Genomic DNA, 16,978 nt, shown 5'->3' on the forward strand with positions numbered 1-16,978 from the left:
TTGGGGGATCGTTGTAACTGAAGGGAAATGGGGCCACAGCTGGGCGAGGGTCTTTTTTTCTGGACCACAGCTCAAGGATTCAGCCCAGCTCTCCAGGCGGCTCCCGCGAAAGTATCATGAGACTGGGCTGTTCTGAGTCCAGGATGCTTGAGACACAAGAACTGTAGGCATGGGAAGAAAAGGCTTGGTGTCTGCCCCCCCCCCCCCATGGAGACCAAGTCTCTCTGCCCTATTCTGGAAGGCTCCAGCTTTACCATATCCCAGTGGCCCTAGCTGAATAACTGACATGAACTCCCTGTCTCATGCCCCCTAGGCCTTGGTCACCATGACCCCAGACCAGAGGCAGGACGTTGTGCGGCTCTTGCAGCTGCGCACAGCGGAGCCAGAGGTGCGCACCAAGCCCTACACGCTGGAGGAGTTCTCCTATGACTACTTCAGGTGATGTTGGGGGTGGCAGGTCTGGGGCCCACTTTGAGATGCCCCCACCTGTGAGCAGGGCCAGGTCAGGGGCAGCATAGACAGTTTCTGTTGTCCAGAATGAGCCCCCCTCGTGTGGTCTCATCTCATCCTTCCTTCCTCTGGGTGGTTCCTGTGCTACCTGGAGCGGAGGCTGGGTAGGAAGATGGATGCTGTGGCTTTGGGTGCTCAGCTCTGGCTGGGGGTGTCCGGGAGCCGTGCAGAGAGGCTCCCAGGGGAGGTGGCATAGCAAAGGCACTGGAAAGAGCAAGTGGGGGAGGGGCTCTCACCAACCAGGGCCTCTCTATCCAGCTTCCTGTGGTGGGGTGGGTGCTGACCATCTGTGCACCTGACAGACCCCCGCCCAAGCACACGCTGAGCCGCGTCATGGTGTCCAAGGCCCGCGGTAAGGACCGGCTGTGGAGTCACACACGAGAGCCACTCAAGCAAGCCCTGCTCAAGAAGATCCTGGGCAGTGAGGAACTCTCCCAGGAAGCCTGCATGGCCTTCATAGATATCCACTGCTGGAGATGGGGCGCGGGGGGGGGGGGGGTTGCAGGGAGGGCATTTAGGGCAAAGCATGGCAAGGCTTTTCTCCACAGAGCTGGCTGGGTCCTAGGGACAGATGGAAGACCCTGTACATGGCCATTCACAGTAGGCAAGGGACAGCCTCACTCACCACCTCCTCGGATCTTGTCATTCTGTTGAAATATAAGCATTTTGTCCTGTGCTGGGGCAGGCACAGAGACAAAGAAGTGGCCAGAGGCAGCCCCTGGCCTCCTAAGGATGCCATGCTGGCCAGAGTCTGTGGTCATGGTGCTGGCCTAGGAAGTGGCCTGACCCAACCTATAGAGAAGGTTTTTCCTGAGGGGGGCGGTTGGCATACACAAAGGCCCTGAGGCAAATCAGCAGGGCTATTTCAAGAGCACACAATAATTTAGCACATCTGGAGGGCAGACACATGCTGAGGAAAGGTTCCCAGGCCCTGTTCAAAAGTTATGGTTGCTAGAGATATAACTGGGTGGTATAGTGTTTGCCCAGCAGGCCAGGCTCTGGGGTCAATCCCCAGCAACACACACACACACACTCAAATATACACACAGCACCAGATTAGTCTGTGTCCCATGAGCAGGGGAGCTACTGAGCAGGGGGAGGCGCGATCAGCTGGGTGATGCACAATGTTTTCTGGCTGCCCTGAACACTTGGGATGTAGGGCTTGGGGAAGGGTGGCCATGATGGGGAAGGGAAGAGAGGGGATGAGCAGGCCATATCTACTCTGTAACTCAGAGACTGGAGTTGCAGGGTAGAGAGAGTCTGGTCCCCTGCTTCCTAGGCCACCAGACCTTCCTTAACGGCCTCCCACCTGTACTCAAGTACATGGGTGACTACCCATCCAAGAGGACGCGCTCCATCAATGAGCTCACCGATCAGATCTTTGAGGGGGCACTGAAGGCTGAACCCCTCAAAGATGAGGCCTACGTGCAGATTCTGAAGCAGCTGACTGACAATCACATCAGGTGAGCAGACGTGGGCAGGGACCTCCTGAGGCAGATGAGGCTGTCCTCATCAGCCTGGCCTGGGGCCCAAGGTCCACCTGTCAAGAACCAAGAATGGGCATTCCTAAGAGTAGTCCTCCAAGTCCAAAGCCCAGCCCTCCCAGCGGCCATTCCAGACACCTGTCCTAACATGGGCTGAGGTGGCTGTCAGCCCAATGGTCCGTCTGGAGAGGGTCCTGGGCTGGGAGCATTGGGCCTACGGGAGATCCCTCCTTCTTCACTTCTTTACTGGGCCTGAGGCAGGAGTGGAAAGTCAAACCCAAGCTCACTCAGAGACTATGGAGAGCTCTACCTGGCTCCCTGGCTCAGCCTCATCTTCCACTCTGTGTGAGATGGTGTTGAGGGCCTGCGACCCAGGTAGGAGAAAAGTCCTTACCAAGACCAGAAAACAAGATTTATTGGCATATGCTGCAAGATGGTAGGGGAAGACTTCCCAGAGGGGGGTCACACCCCAGTGAGAAACCATCATGCTCTGTCTGTCCCAGGGTTGATACAGAGGCCTTCTAACCAAGACAGTCACAATTGCCAGCTTCTTTTTTTTTTTTTTTTTGGTTTTTCCAGACAGGGTTTCTCTGTGTAGCTTTGTGCCTTTCCTGGAACTCACTTGGTAGCCCAGGCTGGCCTCGAACTCACAGAGATCCGCCTGGCTCTGCCTCCCGAGTGCTGGGATTAAAGGCGCCACCACCGCCCGGCTAATTGCCAGCTTCTTAAGGTGAAGGGACAGCCTCGTGCCTCCAGATCTAATGACTTTGCAAAGATGAACAGCAGCACTGGGAAGGCCCTAGTGCCTGAGTTAAACCGCCTGGGAAGGAAGAGTCCCTTTTGCCCACATGCATATGGATAAAAGGGTTTAGTAAGGTCAGGGAGATCTAAGGCTGGAGCAGAGGTAAGTGCCTGTGTTTGGGGGTCCAGTTGAGCAGCCCCCTCTCTGGTCCCCTCGAGACTCACAGTGAGGTTTAGCTTACACAGCTGTAGATTCCATAGGAAGGTCCTTAGTTGTTGTTTGGTGGTTAGAATTCTGTCAAAATGAGATCCGAGTGCTGATGGGGAGGTTCCTGGGCCTGGAGTTCAGGTAAGGCTTAGGCGGCGGCGGCCCTGTCGAAAGGAGATTTGGTCTTTGAAGAAGTCTCGTGGCCACATAAAGCTAGTTTTTGAAGAGTAAGGACAGTGTTTTGATCTGCGGTGGCCTTGTGTGGGCTACAGTTTAATAAATTGTCAGTGCACTTAAGAAGCTGCTCCCAAAGCATAGATTTAAGGGATGGCAGGTCTTTGGTTAAAGCTTGTCCAAAAAAGTTGGGACTATCCCAGAGGCTCTGAGGTAAGGCAGTCCAGGTAAGCTATTGAATAACTTGGGTGAAGGGGTCTTATCATTTGAAAGCAAACCAGAATGGAGGGTCTGGGTGGGTGGGATGAGAAAGGAAATATCCTTAAGGTCTAACACTGTTACCAAGGAGGGGTTTCAGGCTGTCTGTCCCACGAGAGTGTAAGGACTGGGAACTATGGTGTGCATTGGGACCACAGCCTCATTTATGGCTCCATTCCTAGGGCAGACTGGGGACCATTCTGTAGGACGCATCTGACTTTAAATGCCAATAGGGGTGTTGCATAATGTGTGACAACTTATAAATGGGAGTCTACAAGCCTTTTTTGCACATGAAGCTTTTAAGGCGATTGGGACTTTCCTTTAATGAAAGTTATTGAGAGTCTCTAAGTGCTATTGTTCTAACAGAAGTGGCTGCTAGTGTCAGGAGGGGAGACATCCCAGACTATGTGGGGAACTTGTTGGGCTATGAGGCTAGTAGAGATTATAGGGAGCGTCTTTAGGGACATGACAGGACAGGGACTGTTAGGATAAGGGCCTCAAAAAGTCTTAGATGAGTCTAGAGTTTAAACACGAAGTCCCTAGCTAGGAAGGAAACAGGGCAGCTAGGAAGGACCAGGAGGGAATGGATGAAAATGCATTTATATATCATACATGTTAAGAAGGGCATACAGTAGGCTGACTGGGGCTTGCCATTAGAACCAGTGAGGATTTGAGCTGGAAGGTCAAACCAAAAGGGTGTTTGGGACAGAGAAAGTCGCTCTATACCTATAACAATTGTTGTCTGGGTCCCTGCCACTTCTAGAGTTATCTGAAGTTCATCGATAGAACTACATGGGAGCCCAGGTAGTGTTAGGGACTCTGGTCCTCTGAGGGAGAGAGACGTCTCGTTTCACTGAATACCTCAAGTCTAGGAGCAAAATCAAGGCCACCTGTCCCTTTTCAGGTTTGTTCTGAGTGTGAGATCCTTAGATGGAGGATGGATTGTCCCCTTTCTCGAGAGAGAGAGAGGGAGATGTTATTGCTTCTGCAGGGTCCCCAATCTACATTTTAGACATAGTCCTAGGGAAGACTTATAGGCTTTGGGTACACTGACTGAAATGTCCTAGTTGTCACAATGCCAGCAGAAAAGGAGCATTCATACAAGTCCCCATACACTGAAAACACGTAGGCATAGGTTCTGAATGGAGCTCTCACATTTTTTTGAGGTGGGCAGGGAATAAGTGAGCTTGTCATTCATACCTTTCATGTCCCAGTGTTGCCTTTCTAGCTCTTGAGGTCCCTTTTTGGTTATTAAATATCTTGAAGGGTATATCTGGTAACGTGGAGGAAAGGAGTCTTGGGTTCCTGGTCTAGCTTTTGTAGATGGTTATGGCCCTTGGGGTCCAGACTGGAATCCTTGTAAATGGTTTCTGCTAGCCTAAGTTGAGGATGGTGAGGTTCTAGGATGATCCCTGTGTTACCTCCTGCATCTTGTCATGGTTAAGATATTTGAAAATGACCTTTGTCATCATTCTATTAGACAAGTGAATATACAGTCCCAGCAGCCCCTTCCCCATTGTCTTGTACAGTGGTGTCCTGATTTGACCAGTTCAATCTGTATCAGGTGCCACAGTGGAAGCTGAGCTGGTTGTGACTGAGTTAAGAGCCTGGGCCTCATCAGCCGAGCTAGGCACATGCTAAGGCAGGTAACTCTCCATAGACACACAGAAAGTCATTGTTAGGGTGATAAATGTTTGCCAGGTTAGGTCAAAGCCATATGGACCCTTTGACTTCCTTAGGGAAGGTAAAGGATTTTGAGTAAATGATGGCAGTGCAGGCAGTATTTGGGACAGATCTGATGTGGGGAAGTGATGTTTACCAAGGTGATGCAGAGGTCCCTGTTAGCCACCTTGTGAAGGAGAAAGATTCCTTCTGAGGAGGGAATGTTCTCTGAGGGAGTGAAGGTGCTTTAATTGCTCCATGAGTTCCTTATATGGAGTTCCTGAGTGACTATGAGGAGAAAGCTCTGCAGGGAGAGAAGAAGGGAAAGGAGAGAGGAGTCGGGGGAGCAGAGTTGCCCAGGGGGAAGGGCTTGGATATGCCCCAAGGAAGGATCAGGGATGGCTGGGTTTAAGGAAGATGAGCCTAGTGTAAGTCCAGTGAGGCCCAAGTGACATTCCTCCTGCAGTGCAGGGTCCTGTGACAAACCAGGGCATCTTTCTGACTCCTGGAAGTGGAACTCAGCCTCACTCCAAAGCCAAACCCACAGGCTGGAGCAGCCCCAACAGGGAAACTCACAAGCTGCTCCTGGCCATGAATCAGTCCTGAGGGGGCAGGGGACTTGATGTTCAGGAGTGGTGAAAACCTGGGTGTCTGTGAGCAGGGTGGATCAGGAAGGCTGGACGGGCGCAGGGACTGCAGACGTAAACACCTTGTCACTCCCTGCTCGGAGAGCAGCAATTGTCGCAGTGTGGGAAGAAGGGTAGGGGAAGGGGAAGCCTTGTAATTGTGTACGAAGCAAGGCTTGTCCCCCTCCCCCACCCCACCCCGTATAGGCCACCCACCCAAATGCTGTGTCAGGTGGCATCTGAAGAGGCCAGTGATAGAGGTGGGTGAAAGAATTTACCAAGACAGAATAAGCAAGGGAAGGTTTACAGAAACACTGCAAGGTGACAGTGGCCGAGTTCCCAAAGGACTCATACCCGGGAAAGGGGAAGCTCTTTTTAGGGTAGTTAAAAGGAAAGTCATGGCCTTACCCTATGAAACACCTGTGTCTGGCTCACATCGGATGCCTAGCTGGACACTCGTCATTTTGCCGAGAGCTGAGTTTTGTAGTACATGCTGTTTCTTTTTGGGACTAGCTGTCCGTGTAAGACACCATGTGTCACCAGGGGTCAGTCTCTAGATGGTCTGGCCTGTGTGTAAAGTGCAGAATTCTCTGCAGTGGGGCCAGGAGGCACGAAGACAGATTGCAGCTGGGGCTTAGTGTGATCTACTTTCTGAAATACTGGCCTTGCTCCCCTTCAGAGGAAGCAGAGACCTTGATCCAAGTCTAGACCGCCCCAAGGTAGTGACAGCCTAGTTCTGGGACTGGAATAGCATATCCATCTGTATCAGAATGGCGAACACATTCTCCTCTCTTTGCACTCTGCGTTTCTGCAAGGTCCACCCTGGAAGCGAACACATCAGATCTCTTCACAGTGCCAGGCCTTCCCCTGGGCAGGGTCACCTTTCATCTCTGTGTGTCAGAGTTGGTCTCGCTCTCAAAGCCTACATTAATGCCACCTTGTACAGAGCCCTCCAAACCTCCTTGCTCCATCAGGTCCAGTAAACCGAGGGGTGCCTGACGGTGTAGGGGGGTCTGGCTTAACAGCAGAGACGAGTTTAGGAGCTCAGTGAGCGGATACACTGCACTTACTTCCTCGTCCCTGGGGATGTGAGGATGACATCTCAGCTGACCCAGACCGAGTGCTGAGCAACTGTGGGCTTCCATTCTTGTCTCCCCGTGGACTGGTGACTGTATGGCCTGGCACGGGCGCATGGCCACCCTGAGTAGCTCTGTTTGGTTCTGGCTGTCACGGATGCGTGTCTTCTGGTCCCTGGACAGAAGGTGTAGCTCCAGGATGCACAGGTTCCTGTAACTCCCTCTGCTCCTCTTCTCACAGGTACAGCGAAGAGCGGGGCTGGGAGCTTCTCTGGCTGTGCACAGGCCTCTTCCCACCCAGCAACATCCTCCTGCCCCACGTGCAGCGGTTCCTGCAGTCCCGCAAGCACTGTCCTTTGGCCCTTGACTGCCTGCAGCGGCTCCAGAAAGCGCTGAGGTGGGGGGGGGGCAAGTCTGAGGCGGGGGGGACAATCTGGTCACACCCAGTTGTAGGGCAAACCCTTGGGGGTGAGGACATGAGCACTCAGTGTGGGGCCTGTCCCTGAGTTCCCCAGCTTCACAGTGGCAGCAGCTGTAGCTCGTGCTGGCCACACTGGGGAGCCCGGCTGCTCCTTGAGAGGCTTCTGGAAGACTGGGAAGGTGGGCCCTGGGCCCCACTGTGGACTCTGCCAAGCTCACTCACACCCTTCGCTCTCGCTCCCTCCCCTCACTCCAGTCACCGTCCCACTTCCTGGGGTGGGAACTGAGCCCACTGTTGGGCATGAAGATGGGGTTCAGGCTGGGGCCAGTCTCTCGTTTCCTCTCATCCCCAGCCTGATAACATGCTTACCCTTCCCTCTCCCTCCACGTTTCAGAAATGGGTCCCGGAAGTACCCTCCACATCTGGTGGAGGTGGAGGCCATCCAGCACAAGACTACCCAGATTTTCCACAAGGTCTACTTCCCCGATGACACTGATGAGGTGAGGGGCCCTGCACGTGGGTCTGACACCCGAACGACAGCGTCAAGCTTCCTCAGCCTGTACATGGTGTCGCTAACACAACCCAGCACCTTCACATCTCATTCTCTTGCCCTCGGGTAGAGCCAGGACTTGATCAAAAGCTGACAGACAGACACCCCTCTGCCCCCACAGTCAGCCTTCCTGTTCTGAGTGTGACATCTTAACTTGGATCCTGGAGACTCAGAGATGCCACAGGAGGTTCTGTGGCAAACTCAGAAATTTCCCAGAATCCTCTCTCCTCTCTCCCTCAAACTCTACCCCCTCTCACATCTTCTTACAGTCTGGGCTGCTTTTCCCTTTTCAAGCCGCCCCCCCACCACACACTCACACAGACACACATACTGCCTGTGAGTTCCTGCCTCTGTTCTCACTATCCAGGCCTGGACCTGGAGGACAGCGCCAGGCCTGGTCCTGCTGGGCGGGCCAGCGACAATGAGATCTGGGAAGACCCAGGTGGGAGTGGCCTTTTGCTTTCTACACACAGCTCTGGATCCACCAGGGCAAACCAATAGGGCAGGGGTCTTGAAGGAGCGCGGGTAGGAGGAGAGCAGAGGTGTGGGAAGGGCCCTGCAGAAGTCAAGTGAGTGCTACCCCTAGGCTTTTGAGGTGGAGTCCAGCACCAAGGCCAAGGACTTCTGTCAGAACATCGCCAGCCGGCTGCTGCTCAAGTCTTCTGAGGGATTCAGCCTCTTTGTCAAAATCGCAGACAAGGTGGGTCTGCCCAACTTTTGGGGACTTCCTGGGGCCCCGGGAACCTACAGGGGGTGGAGAGGAGGAAGGAGGCAGGTGCATGGAGTATCAGACTGCCCACCTCCTTCTTGCACGGCTTGGATCCTGGCTTCTTGCTCCCCTTACATGGCACAGCTGCCCCTAAAGCTCTGTCCTCTGAGGCACTACACACAGCTGCAAAACTCTGAGAGTCACATGCCCAGGTGCCCCATGCTCTGGACCCACAGGGCTCATTGACTTTGTCCCGTCAGCAAATTCTCCCTTGAATTAACCTTCAGAGGGTAGAATGCCCATTACTGCTTCATCAGAGAGGTTAGGTAACTTATCCATGATCACACAGCAGGACCCAGATCCAGGTGTGCTCTCCCTAAAGGTCTCATAAGTCAGCTGTAATGCCTTCCAAAGGAAGGCTTCCTCAAGCATCCTGAGGGGAGAACTGGATGTCCCCTTCTACTGATCACTGACAGCTCTGTGTGTTCATTCTGTCTCACTTGTGACTGTCGCTGTGTCGAACATGGGGACCCAGAGACAATGTCTACAAGGTCCTTGGTCCAGAGCCTGTGGGAGGAGCTGTACACAGATGCCAGAGACAATTGAGGCTGAGACTAGATCTTGTTCTTGGCCATGTTGCTTTGGGTCTGGGCAGTTTTTGGTGTGCCAGGCACTAGGTGGGATGATGCCATTCCAGGCAGGAGGCCGGCGTTCCAAAGATACTGACTAGGCACAGGTAGTGTGGGTGGGATTGACACACTGAGCCCCGCTGGCCAGGAGTGGAGTCTTTCCAGAGAAGTAGCTGACAGGAATATCGGTGGGCAAATCAGAACCAAAGCCAATGTGCTGCAATGGCTTCATCCCCAGGTCATCAGTGTCCCTGAGAATGACTTCTTCTTTGACTTTGTTCGACACCTCACAGACTGGATAAAGAAAGCACGACCCATCAAGGATGGTAAGGGGCTGGGCTCTGCCATGCTAGAAGCATGGACACAGGGACATGCTGGCTCTGGGCCAGGCTGCAAAGCCCACTGGTTAGCCATGTAAGGGACTCCTCTGGGGCTGGTGCCAGGCTGGTAGAGTCAAGGAACCTTTTCTGCTGAGACTCCATGTGACCAGCTGCCCTGTGCCACAGGAATGGTGCCCTCGCTCACCTACCAGGTGTTCTTCATGAAGAAGCTGTGGACCACCACAGTGCCAGGCAAGGACCCCATGGCGGACTCCATCTTCCACTATTACCAGGTGAGCTGCACTGTGACCTCTGTGCCCTCTGCTTCATGAGTCACTGGCCTGGTGGCTTCCATGTGAGGCTAGCTAGTGCCTTTGACAGACAAGGCTTACAGCCGCTGCTTCAAAAGGCCACCTGTTGAGACCACTGAGTCTCCAGACAGTTGTATGAACTCAGACCCTGTCTCATCCTCTTCCAGTCCTGAAGGCTTGACTGAGTCTTCTTCTGTGGTCCTTGTCCTTGCTAGCTCAGGCTGCTCCATGCTCTGAATCCTCCGGATGCAGGTGTTTGCTGGTGTGGCTGAGTCCATCCAAGCCCTCTTGGGCTCTGTAGACACTGTCAGACAGGAAACCTGGAGGGACGCTCACAGGCAGAGCGTCTGCCTTTCGTTCCTTCTGCCCTTCCATTTAACCCCTTAAAATCAGCATGTTCCGATTTTGGAGGAACAAACAGACACAGAGAGTCCAAGTGATACAGTTGGGGTCACACAGCTGGAGGAACTGGGCTCCCACCCTGTGTGACTGCTGCTCAGTGCTCTGGGCTGCAGCCTGCTTAGCCTTGAGTGACAAACCAACCAGGGTTGCTGGGAGGTGGAGAAGGGGATGGTGGCTGCTGTGGTGCCGAGCATGATGATCTAGGAGCATGGACTGCCCTCATTCAAACCCGGGGTGCCTGGTCCAGGAGAGGAGGGATGTGGAATGCCTCAGGTTCATCCACTAGTCCAGCTCACTGGCTGTAGGAAGGGCGGTAGACAATGCTCCAACATGGCTCTGCTTTCAAACTACCAGGTGTTAAGACTGTGAAACATCTTTCCTGTCCTGTGCGTCTCCTGTGAGGAAGCAGGGTCAGCTGAGGCAGAGGAAGTGCTGGGCCCAAATGTAGGGGGACTACAGGAGCCCCTCTTCTGGTTTGGCCATGCCTGCCACCTGCTCTGTTTCTGGCAGGAGTTGCCCAAGTATCTCCGAGGCTACCACAAATGCACTCGGGAGGAGGTGCTGCAGCTGGGCGCGCTCATCTACAGGGTCAAGTTTGAGGAGGACAAGTCCTACTTCCCTAGCATCCCGAAGTTGCTAAGGGAGCTGGTGCCCCAGGACCTCATCCGGCAGGTCTCACCTGATGACTGGAAGCGGGTAAACACAGAAGAGCAGTGGGAATGGGGCCTCCCAGAGTGGGACCTTGGGTATCCCAGGCGTTGGGGCAGCAAGTTCTGGCCAGCAGCTAAGGGGAAGGCCCCTCCTGTGTGATGAGGGCACCCTTTATTCCATCTCTATTTGCTTCATTCTCTGGTCCCCACCCAAAGGACTTCATGGTCCTATGGTATTAGTTTGTCGCATCCTGATTTGTAGGTGACCTGAATTTAATTGATACCCTCCGGATGGTCTGCATGGGGTGGGTCAGAAGCCAATTGGCTGTGTTAAGTGGGGACCACGGTAGTTGGCAACACTGTCTATCCCATGCCTGGGTCTGACAGTGTAGCCAGGCAGAAGCAGAGCTGTGAGGGGTGCACCTGACTCACTTCCCCCACAGTCCATCGTCGCCTACTTCAACAAGCATGCAGGGAAGTCCAAAGAGGAGGCCAAGCTAGCCTTCCTGAAGCTCATCTTCAAGTGGCCCACCTTTGGCTCAGCCTTCTTCGAGGTGAAGGTATGTCTTCGGGAGATCTTCAGAGGGCAGGAAGGTGCAAAGGGTTGGGGGTGAGACAGCAGAGACTGGAATGAAGGTGGCTGTGATTGCCTTGAACATCTGGTACAGAAAGGAGAAGCTTTCTTAATTCGACCCACTAGGAAGGACCAGAAGCTTGGCCTACCAAGAAAGAGTCATACATATAGGCGAGAGTGATGAAGGGTGGCTTGTACTGTAATAGTGGGCCCTCGTGAGGTAGCAGATCTGGAGGCTGTGCCCGGGGTGAGGAGGAAGGAGGCTGTGCCCGGGGTGAGGAGGAGGCTGTGCCCGGGGTGAGGAGGAGGCTGTGCCCGGGGTGAGGAGGAGGCTGTGCCCGGGGGTGAGGAGGAGGCTGTGCCCGGGGTGAGGAGGAGGCTGTGCCCGGGTTGAGGAGGAGGCTGTGCCCGGGGTGAGGAGGAGGCTGTGCCCGGGGTGAGGAGGAGGCTGTGCCCGGGGTGAGGAGGAGGAGGCTGTGCCCGGGGTGAGGAGAAAGGAGGCTGTGCCCGGGGTGAGGAGAAAGGAGGCTGTGCCCGGGGTGAGGAGGAGGCTGTGCCCGGGGTGAGGAGGAGGCTGTGCCCGGGGTGAGGAGAAAGGAGGCTGTGCCCGGGGTGAGGAGAAAGGAGGCTGTGCCCGGGGTGAGGAGGAAGGAGGCTGTGCCCGGGGTGAGGAGGAAGGAGGCTGTGCCCGGGGTGAGGAGGAAGGAGGCTGTGCCCGGGGTGAGGAGAAAGGAGGCTGTGCCCGGGGTGAGGAGAAAGGAGGCTGTGCCCGGGGTGAGGAGGAAGGAGGCTGTGCCCGGGGTGAGGAGGAAGGAGGCTGTGCCCGGGGTGAGGAGGAAGGAGGCTGTGCCCGGGGTGAGGAGGAGGCTGTGCCCGGGGTGAGGAGAAAGGAGGCTGTGCCCGGGGTGAGGAGAAAGGAGGCTGTGCCCGGGGTGAGGAGAAAGGAGGCTGTGCCCGGGGTGAGGAGGAAGGAGGCTGGGCCCGGGGTGAGGAGGAAGGAGGCTGGGCCCGGGGTGAGGAGGAGGCTGTGCCCGGGGTGAGGAGGAGGCTGGGCCCGGGGTGAGGAGGAGGCTGTGCCCGGGGTGAGGAGAAAGGAGGCTGTGCCCGGGGTGAGGAGAAAGGAGGCTGTGCCCGGGGTGAGGAGAAAGGAGGCTGTGCCCGGGGTGAGGAGAAAGGAGGCTGTGCCCGGGGTGAGGAGGAAGGAGGCTGTGCCCGGGGTGAGGAGGAAGGAGGCTGTGCCCGGGGTGAGGAGGAGGCTGTGCCCGGGGTGAGGAGGAAGGAGGCTGTGCCCGGGGTGAGGAGGAAGGAGGCTGTGCCCGGGTTGAGGAGGAGGCTGTGCCCGGGGTGAGGAGAAAGGAGGCTGGGCCCGGGGTGAGGAGAAAGGAGGCTGTGCCCGGGGTGAGGAGAAAGGAGGCTGTGCCTGGGGTGAGGAGGAAGGAGGCTGTGCCCGGGGTGAGGAGGAAGGAGGCTGTGCCCGGGGTGAGGAGGAAGGAGGCTGTGCCCGGGGTGAGGAGGAGGCTGTGCCCGGGGTGAGGAGGAGGCTGTGCCCGGGTTGAGGAGGAGGCTGTGCCCGGGGTGAGGAGGAGGCTGTGCCCGGGGTGAGGAGGAGGCTGTGCCCGGGGTGAGGAGGAAGGAGGCTGGGCCCGGGGTGAGGAGGAGGCTGGGCCCGGGGTGAGGAGGAGGCTGTGCCCGGGTTGAGGAGGAGGCTGTGCCCGGGGTGAGGAGGAGGCTGTGCCCGGGTTGAGGAGGAGGCTGTGCCCAGGTTGAGGAGGAGGCTGTGCCCGGGGTGAGGAGGAGGCTGTGCCCGGGGTGAGGAGGAGGCTGTGCCCGGGGTGAGGAGGAGGCTGTGCCCGGGTTGAGGAGGAGGCTGTGCCCAGGTTGAGGAGGAGGCTGTGCCTGGAGTGAGGAGGTAGTCTAGGGTGGCTTCCTGGAGCAGGTGATGCTGGGCTTTCCAGGAAATCCTCTGCCAAGGGCCCTGTGTAGACAGAGCCCACGGGCCTGAGAGCTCAGATCTGGGCAGGAAATGGAAAAGGTTAAGTGTGGCTGAGGGTGGAGAGAGCAGGTGAAGGTCAGGGTGTCCTCGGGGGACAATGGGCCCTGGAGGTTTGGGGCTGGGACAAGAGCACCATACGGCTGCTCTGGCCACTGGGGAACTTTTGGATTGAGAGAAAGGACGTAGCCAAACCTCCCAGGAGAGCAAGGGGGAAAGGGTGGAACCTCTGCTGGGGACCCGTGAGCTGTGGGCAGAGGCAGAAACCAGGCGGTCACGGCAGGACTGGCAGGGCCTTGGTGCCTCTGGCTCCACACAGGCAGCAGGCCAGGTTGATTTTGTCCTGGCGAGGCTGGCCTGATGCCTGTCTCCAAACTCTGAACCCCCATCTGACGGTGTCTCTGTTTTCTTTGCTAGCAAACTACAGAACCAAACTTCCCTGAGATTCTCTTAATTGCCATTAACAAGTACGGGGTCAGCCTCATCGATCCCAGAACCAAGGTGAGCAGGGCAGGAGTGTGCAGGGTCGGGGGGACCAACCAAGGCCCCAGGCATAAGCCCTTTCATCCACTGTCCCCACTGCAGAGCCCCTGGGTACCCATCTCGAAAGGCTGCCTGTGCTTGCTCCATTGACCTGTTCATTTGCTCCACCAAAACTGTAATCTTCAACTTACCATCAAATCCTTGCTGCTAAGTTCCACAGAGTCTTTTTAATGCTCAGTTTCTCAGTGTCACTGGATGCCATAGACTGCCACCTCTTTCCAAAATGTTCTCGGTCCATCTGGTCACGATGGTAAATAGCGCATCGTATGCAGGAGTAGCTGTGCTCATGCACCAGAAAGGCCAGTCCCACTATGTCCCCCATGCTGTGCTCCTGAATAGTTGGTGAAAATCACTAATACAGTCATCTTCCACTAGCTGCATGGCAGCGTGGTCACATGGGCTCTCTGACTTCGTCACCCTTTTGCAGACAGTTTTGGGCTTCTGCTCTACACATTCCAAGTATACTGTCCTTCCAAGGTTCTTTTCTGTTTTCTTCTCTGTCCCACTTTCTCCTTAAACTCACCTGGGCTATCTCATTCAGACCAACAGCGGCCAGTGCTCTCAGGCCACTTAAGTTTCTGTATTGGGCCCTAAGCACCCAACAGTCTCCAGGGCTTCCTTGGGTGTCCAAGGCAAGGCATGGAGGGGAAGCTCCCTGGCAGCTGCACACACAGCTGGCTTCTCCCTCTTGTTCCTGTCCTCGTGTGAGGGCCCAGACTTCTGTGCGGGGGTGTGTGCAGGCTGGAGCAGGGGTTACTGAAGCCAGAGGGCCATGCTGTGCAGCTGTGTGCCTTCCTGCTCTCCCAGGACATTCTGACTACTCACCCCTTCACCAAGATCTCCAACTGGAGCAGCGGCAACACCTACTTCCACATCACCATTGGGAACTTGGTCCGTGGGAGCAAACTGCTCTGTGAGACGTCGCTGGTGAGAGAGCTTCCTAGTGCCTGGCACGGGTCCCTACCTATCCTGGTTGGGTCTATTTGGAGCCTAGTCTGGGGAAAGTGCTCATTCTGGGGTGGAGGAACAAATCGCTCATTCAGCTGCTGTTTTAGTATCTGGAGATTGAGCAGGTGCATGTGGGCTGTCAGCCCAAGTGTAACAGAGGAGCTGTTCGCAATGAGACCTCCTCCTAGAGGAGCCACACTTCCAAATGCTGGTAGTGTTTGCAGTCACTCCTGGAGGGGGGTGTCCAGAATTACAGGGACCACGAGCCCGGGGCTCACAACGGCAAGATGAACCCAGTCCCTCAAGTGTGTTGATGGGGACAGAGTTGCTTTGTTTCTGCACTGTGCCCGCTACAGTCATGTGTGTGAGGGGCTGGCACGTTCCTCTGTGGGCCCTGATTACTTCCTCACCCCTGGTTCCAGGGCTACAAAATGGATGACCTCCTGACTTCCTACATCAGCCAGATGCTCACAGCCATGAGCAAACAGAGGAACCCCAGGAGCGCCAGGTGAACGGAACAGGTGCTGGCGCAGGCCCTGGCCGTCTAGGCAGGGAGGCTCGGCTGGCCACATCTGCTGGGCTCTGACCTGTCTGCCATGAGGTCAGAACTTCCCTGCACCTCCTCTGCTGTCTGGGTTTGCTTCACCCTGCTTTGCTGTGGCCTCCTGGCGTAAGAGCCTGTGCTCCCTGGACACGGCTCCTGATTCACAGCAGCTCCGTCAAGTGACCTCGTCTGACTTTCTGTGTACTGCTGGGAAGAGGAATCAAGGACAACTCAGCTGTCTCCACCCTAGGAACAACCTAACCATATGTGCATTGAAATGATGCTCTGAAACTCAGGAAACTGGGATCAGAGTCCTCAGCACTGGCCCCTGCCATGAGCACTACCACTGAGGTCTGCCTGGAAGACTCCTTCATTGTCATTTGCTCCAGGAAGCCCTCCTAGACTACCTCCTGAGTCTGGACAAAGCCTCCTGGTTCTACCTGGATCACTTCTGGGTGTGACAGTTATATGCCGGATCCCCGCTAAAATCTCCCTGACCACCTGCCGGCATAAAGCATGTGTCTTACCCTCTGGTCTTGTGTTAGTCTTTGCGGCGGGAGAGAACGTGGGGTCAGGATACAGACCTGTAGGGGAGTGGCCTGTAGAGCTACTTCTTCCATCTGCCTGACCAAGCTGCTCTGCATTTGGGTTTTGGCATACTTAAGCCAAGTTGTCCTTGAGTCTTTAAAGAACAGTTGAGACCAGGGGGGGTTGGGGAAAATGATGGACACTGGTCAGAAAAGGGCAAGCTCAAGTATGTGTATAAAAGTATATGTGAGTGTATGTGTGTGTAAAAGTGTGTGTGTATGTGTGTATAAAAGTGTGTGTATAAAAGTGTGTGTGTGTGTGTGTGTGTGTATAAAAGTGTGTGTGTGTGTGTGTGTGTGTGTGTGTGTAGAGGGTAGAGTCTAGGAGAGGGATCACTTCCTGGTTCTTAACTAGGGCCAGTGGAGGCAGAATGGCCCTCACATTGTTCCAGAAGCTTCTCCTTGGTTTATCAAGACATACTTAAGAATACTACTACTTCCTTGGGTGAAATGCTTACATCCTGTGATGATGCTTTGTGACCAGAATGTGACAGTAAGGTCTGGGAGGGACTGGGTAGATCTGGGGCAGGGGTTTCAGACAGGACAGTGGCTGGAGTGAGTAGTTACAGATGTGACAGTGAGAATCCCTTTGAGCTCGTAATGTTTGGGACTTCCATCAGGATCTCTCTGAGACATCACCTTAAGCATCCAGGCCAGCCCTGTCCGTCTGTGTGCCCCCCCCCCCCAGGGGTGCTGCTCCTGATCGCTGCACTACACGTGAGGCTAGGGCAGCTGGCTATACAAATGGTGGTCCCGAACCAAGCAGCCTCCTTTTATGGAGTGATGCTGCGGCTGCTGGGGAGGAGGGAGATGGCCTGCCCTATAACATTCACATGGCTTCACGGGTAACCAAAATAAATCTGGCCCAGGGAGAAGTTGAGGGTATAGTTTACCCTGTATCATCATGATTAGGCAGAAGGGTGAGGTCCTTGGTGAAGGTCACATCATAAACTCAACTCACTGTTGCTAACATTGGGTGAAGGTCACATCATAGAATTCAACTCACTGTTGCTAACACTGGGTGAAGTTCACATCATAGAACTCAACTCACTATTTCCAAC

General features: G+C 55.2%; 1 protein-coding gene across 1 annotated transcript in view; it reads left to right on the forward strand.

Annotated features, from left to right (window-relative positions):
- Myo7a (myosin VIIA) overlaps nucleotides 1–15,861 on the forward strand; it is a 61,388-nt gene extending 45,527 nt beyond the window's left edge. Inside the window, exons 35-47 of the mRNA XM_059270903.1 lie at nucleotides 314–438; nucleotides 813–970; nucleotides 1,820–1,973; nucleotides 6,981–7,136; nucleotides 7,555–7,660; nucleotides 8,297–8,410; nucleotides 9,287–9,374; nucleotides 9,555–9,661; nucleotides 10,592–10,777; nucleotides 11,175–11,291; nucleotides 13,713–13,796; nucleotides 14,646–14,765; nucleotides 15,209–15,861. Of these exons, the coding sequence (XP_059126886.1) occupies nucleotides 314–438; nucleotides 813–970; nucleotides 1,820–1,973; nucleotides 6,981–7,136; nucleotides 7,555–7,660; nucleotides 8,297–8,410; nucleotides 9,287–9,374; nucleotides 9,555–9,661; nucleotides 10,592–10,777; nucleotides 11,175–11,291; nucleotides 13,713–13,796; nucleotides 14,646–14,765; nucleotides 15,209–15,298 (1,605 nt within the window). The 3' untranslated portion in view covers nucleotides 15,299–15,861. The remainder of the gene's footprint in view (nucleotides 1–313; nucleotides 439–812; nucleotides 971–1,819; nucleotides 1,974–6,980; nucleotides 7,137–7,554; nucleotides 7,661–8,296; nucleotides 8,411–9,286; nucleotides 9,375–9,554; nucleotides 9,662–10,591; nucleotides 10,778–11,174; nucleotides 11,292–13,712; nucleotides 13,797–14,645; nucleotides 14,766–15,208) is intronic.
- The last annotated feature ends 1,117 nt before the right edge of the window (nucleotides 15,862–16,978 follow it).

This window comes from Peromyscus eremicus, chromosome 1 (assembly GCF_949786415.1).
Source record: "Peromyscus eremicus chromosome 1, PerEre_H2_v1, whole genome shotgun sequence".
NCBI classification, from domain to species: domain Eukaryota; kingdom Metazoa; phylum Chordata; class Mammalia; order Rodentia; family Cricetidae; genus Peromyscus; species Peromyscus eremicus.